Source organism: Melopsittacus undulatus, chromosome Z (genome assembly GCF_012275295.1).
Source record: "Melopsittacus undulatus isolate bMelUnd1 chromosome Z, bMelUnd1.mat.Z, whole genome shotgun sequence".
Taxonomy (NCBI): domain Eukaryota; kingdom Metazoa; phylum Chordata; class Aves; order Psittaciformes; family Psittaculidae; genus Melopsittacus; species Melopsittacus undulatus.
This window is the reverse complement of record NC_047557.1, coordinates 87,599,836-87,604,921: the sequence shown is the minus strand read 5'-3', so window position 1 is coordinate 87,604,921 and position 5,086 is coordinate 87,599,836. Positions and strand designations below refer to the sequence as shown.

Sequence of the window (5,086 nt, the reverse complement as noted above, 5' to 3'; positions counted from 1 at the left end):
AAACATAATTGTGTTTTCTGAGAGGCATCTCGGGTCACTTAAATAAAGATGCATGTTTCCACACTTAAAGTATGAATATGGTTAAAAGCCAGTTATGCAATAAGCACTGGCACAGCTAAATATACAGGAGGGCTCATCCTCTGGGAGCCAGATGCTACTTAGCATCAGAAAGGTAAATAAGGTACAAACTAAAACATAAATATTTTGCAGAAAGACAAAGATGTGGGTTATGTAGGGAAAACACACACAAACTGGTCTGAGCTAACACCGGATTTCGGCTACTTCCACCATATGGGTTTCAGTAATTATTCCTGAACTGCATCTACGTAAGTGATATTTCACAAGGCCCCTCCACAATTTGGGCTCACCTTTGGAAAAAGCACAAGTGTCTGTATTCTGCCCTGACAGACTGCAGTTATAGCACAAAAAGGCCTAATTATGTAACAAACTAAAAGCAGCCTAACTAAGCACTTATTTCTCTTAAGCACCCCATCCTTCAGATCTGACTACAGAAAGCGATCATAATTTCTCTCATTTCATAGGTCCAGTAACAATTATGTGGATGTTCATAATGCTGCAGCGGGATTCTACCAACATCCATTACTGACATGAAAAGGCACTGCTTCTGACAAGCCTTCCTATAGAAGGGCAGTAAATATTTTCTTTTCTTCAAAGTCTAGCTAGCTTAGCTCTCCCATGTAATTTTTACCTTGGAAAATTATACTCCAAGAATATTCTTTTAAAACTGGGAATCTAACTCCAACCACCTGGAGAAAAAAAAAAAAAAAAAATCTAAAATGTCATGAAAGTGGCTGAAGTTATTAACAAAAGGAAATAATCACACAATCTCTTGCCTACTTCCTAACCAGTAATTAGTTACTTGTTGAACATAATTTACACTGTAATTTCTGATATTAATCTGAGAGCTGTTCTGCATAATCCAATACGAACTTTATCAAACGTTCATATGCAGAGGATTTCATAAGAGTAAACTTACTTGTCCATTGACTGCACCAAAAATACATTTTAAGTGGAAAGTCTTCCTGGTAAGAGTGAACTGCATGAGCTTTGAACTTAAAACAAAACAAATAATAACAATAAAAGAGAGAGCAGTAACATAAAAAAAAAAGGCATGCTATTCTAGTCTGAGGAACTTTTTTTCCTATTGATCTTTAGATATGAAACTATATCACAAAGTTTTAACAAACCAGAATTCAAATCAGATGCAAGAAATTTCCACGGGGACACTCTTTCCATTCGATCCAACTGCTGCCCAGAAGCAGCACCTTCCTGCCAGTGCCCCCAGGACCAGCGATGCTGCGTTTGCCTGAGCCCTGCACAGACTTCCCACGAATTGGCAAACCTGAACCCACAGTTCCCCACGAGTGGGGAAGAAAGGAGCGCCTCGAATTTCGGGGGTTTGTTTTGAAATTTCCAGGCATATAATGCAAACTCGCCTTCACCGCAGCTTGCCCACCCTGTCTTGCCCAAGTGGAAAGCTGCTGCCAGGGCTGAGGACCCCGGAAGGCGGCGGGTAGCTCTCTTCTAACACTATTATAGCGTTTTGAATCCCGAAACACCATTACAAAACACACCCTCTGGGCAACTGACTGAAAACTTATCGTCTAACCATGTAAACCAACCATAACCCAAAATCATTACTAGAGAAGGGCGGGGGAGGCTCCTACAGATTTTATAGCAAAGCACCCTGTTTTTTTAGGAAAACGGTGGGTATTTTTTAGAGTAAACTTCGTTATTTACTTATTTGACTTACGATAACCGTGCAAACTAAACCAAAGCTGCACTTCCATGTCACCGTTTCAGCCAGAATACAACTAACTTCAATAATTCAAATCTAACACCCTTTAGCAACAGGCAGGAAAGCTGCTCAGTGAGCATTCCTTTCTCCCACTCCCACTGTCTTTCACTTGAAAACGATGTGCAAAATAAGATCAAAAGACTAAAACCAAAAGAAAACAGCTACTTTTTTGAAAAGATATTTAAAAGTATTTTTACGTACTCTATCTGCTAAAAACAACAAAAAAAAAAAAAGATAGCGAAGGTCAAAACATGCAAACCTACAAAGTGAAGATGTGGCAATTCCCTCTCTCCCAGCAAGATAATTTCCATTTTAGCTTTTCCTTTCTCTGTTCACTCTAAGAAGTTCCAAGTTCTTTCATAGGAGGCCGATAAAAGACTAATAAACCCTATCGTAACCCCCAACTCCTGCTCCAAACTTCGAGCGGAAGTACAAATAATACCGGACGAAAAATAAATACGTCTACTGAGATGAGAAAGGGGATTACGCTGAGCAAAAGGCGAAACTCAAGCGCACTGAAAAGAGTGCACAAAACTGCTAAAAACTAGAAGTCGCCTCCCGGGTCCCAAATGACTTTCTAAGCAGCGTTTCGGCAGAGCTACGCGATGAGAGCACTGATATATTTGCCACTTTACGAAGCGGGCGTTCCAGGGGACTTGGAAGGCATGTAAATGCCCACAGACGCAGGGAAACATCCCGCGAACTTTCAGACGCGGTTTATCGCGCCGATCCCTGGCAGCCGAGGGGAGCGGGCACCACGCACGGCACCGCTGGAGCAGCCGAGGGAGAGGAGGGTTCCCCGCGCCAGCTCTTCTTCAGGAAGTTGCCAGGGGAAGACCAAGGTGGACCCGACCGGCGGAGCCGGGAGGCCAGGGGGCCACTGCAACGCCCCGTCCCTCCCTTACCTGCCCGCCTGAAGCACTCCTGCCCCGCGCTGCCCTCGGCTTCCGACGCCGGCCTCTCACCGGCTCTCCCCTGCCTCATGGCCGCTGAAAGGCAGGACGCTGTCCGGGGCCGCTCCTCCCCACCAGCCCGGTCGCCTCTCTAGCCGACCACTTGTCACCCCGCGTCCCGGGGCAGGTACGGGCAGGGGCACAGTCCCTCCGCCGCCTGCCTGACTCCTCCGAAATCCCCTTCTCCCGGAGGCGGGGGGAGAGGGTGGAGGGTGGGAGAAGGGAAAAAAAAAAAAAAAAAAAAGAAATAAAAAGATGTTTCACACGCTCCCTCTCCCAGTCCTGGCGGACACAAAGCCAGCGCTTATTTCTCGATCATCGACTTGGAGGGGAGAGGGAAACTAAGGAAAAACAAAAAAATAACCTTAGGGAAAGAAAACAAGCCCCGCGCTGCCCGACCTTCCGAGCTGGCGGCCCCCGAGCACCTCTCCGGCGCGGTTGTAGCTCCGGGACGGGGCGATCCCTCCCTTGGCCCGGCGGCGGCAACTTTTCCGCCTCCAGGAAGCTTTCGGTGCAGCGGAGGCCGGGGCTGCTCGGCGGCGGGACTCCGGAGAGCGGGGGGTGCGGAAGAGCCGGGGTCCGCGGGGGTGGTGCGGAAGGCAGGGGGGGGCAAGAAAGTGGGTGCCAGGGGGGGCTTTCCGCCCCTTTCGTGGGGCCGGCACGGGCAGCGTGTGTGGCCAGACGGGGCATCCGTCCCGCGGGGCTCCGGGATCAGCCTGCCCTCGGCAGCTCCACTTTGTTCCCCGGCTCCGCGGGGCGCGGAGGAAGGCTCGGGGGGCGCGGATCCATCTCCCGCGGGCTCAGGATGCCAGACCGCCCCGCAGGGGGAGGGCGGAGGGAAAACATCAAAAAACGGAAAGAGTTTGGAGTTTCGTTAAGAAACAGGCGAAACACAACGCCGAGTTAAAAAAAAAAAAAATAAAAAATAAAATAAAAGCCAAGAACTCGGAGCAAAAGCGCAGCAGGACTCCCACCGGTACGTCGCTCCGGGAGATCCAGCTGCCCCGCTCCGCTGCCCGGCGCAACTCCTTCTCCCCGGCAAGGTAAGTTGATCTATTTTGTGTGTTTGTGTTAAAATGTGTGCGAGGGAGAGGAGAAGGACTCACCATTTCGCTGGGATAACAAGGCCAGATCGGGGTCGGATTGGAAATGCTGAGGCTTCGCCTGCTTCCTCCGCGACATGCTGGCTCAAACATCAGCTGGGGCAGAATAAAAAATTACTAAAAAAAAATCTTCTCAAAATTACGGAAATCGAGCCTCCCCCCCCAGCCTCCCCAGTCCTCCGCGCACCGCGCATGTGTCCTGCTATAATTATGATTATCAATAATGCATTGCGATTAATCATAGAGGGGCTCTTTGAGAGGCGATTGGCACATGGCCAGCTCTATTCAAACCAGCTCGCCTTAATCAATTAGGCGCTGATTTGCTGGAGACCCTTGTCTCTCCGCCGCTCCCACCCAATGAGTCGATCCATGTGGCGGGAGAAGGGGCTGGATTTCCCTAAAGCTGTTTGGATACAGTTTAACCCTCTTAGCAACCCGCCGGGGCTGCTCCGCGCCATCCCGGTTACTATAGGAATGTGCTGTGTCCCCTCACTCCTGCCTCCAGCCCCGACGGGCTCCCCGCGCCGCCCTCCCTCCCGTAGTTTTGCGCTGCAGTTCACTTTTTCCTTCCCTTTTTTAAGGTATATTTTTAAGCCCCCTCTTCCCCATAGCCCGGGGGCAGAGCAAGCAGTGACCGGCAGGGGGGAGGACGCACTGCAGGGAGCACAGGGACCGCGCCCCCGCACCGGCGGCAAGTGTTTGCCAGGGGCAGCCCCGGCCCGCTCCCGGCCCTGCTCCAGCTGCCGCCGAACGTCCCGTTCCTGCGGCTGCACAAAGTTTCGGGTGGATTTTTTTTCTCTTTTTCCCTTTCTTTTCGTCCCCGCTTTTCCGAATATAGATCCATTTCCGCCTTCCCCCGGCTCTCTCCCGCCGCCCCCCAGCTCCCCCCTATCCCCATATATCACAGCCGCGGGGTGCTGAAAATAGGACGGGTTTAGGTTTTACCTCACACATTCCCAGGACAATTAGGGCACTGCTGGGAGCGGCGGGAGGACTGGCCGCCAGCTCCGCCCCCCGCCCGACGCGACGCGCCGATTGGCTGTGCCTAACGTCAATCAACCCGCGCCGCGCAGGGGGTGGCCGGTGTGAGCGGCGGCGGGGCTGGGGTTCGGACCGCTCGTGACCTGAGTTCTGCTCCAGGATGCGGGAGCGGAGCGCCCCCGGCCGCGCAGGGGCCACAGGTGCCCGAACAGGAGCCGGCGGGACGAGCG

The 5,086-nt window shown here is 51.5% G+C and overlaps 1 protein-coding gene across 1 annotated transcript in view; it reads right to left on the bottom strand.

The window, feature by feature from the left end:
• SALL1 (spalt like transcription factor 1) overlaps positions 1 to 4,223 on the bottom strand; it is a 14,047-nt gene extending 9,824 nt beyond the window's left edge. The window contains exons 1-2 of the mRNA XM_031051837.2: positions 4,063 to 4,223; positions 3,879 to 3,971 (exon numbers count right to left, since the gene is read on the bottom strand). Of these exons, the coding sequence (XP_030907697.1) occupies positions 3,879 to 3,954 (76 nt within the window). The 5' untranslated portion in view covers positions 3,955 to 3,971; positions 4,063 to 4,223. The remainder of the gene's footprint in view (positions 1 to 3,878; positions 3,972 to 4,062) is intronic.
• Between the last annotated feature and the right edge of the window lie 863 nt (positions 4,224 to 5,086).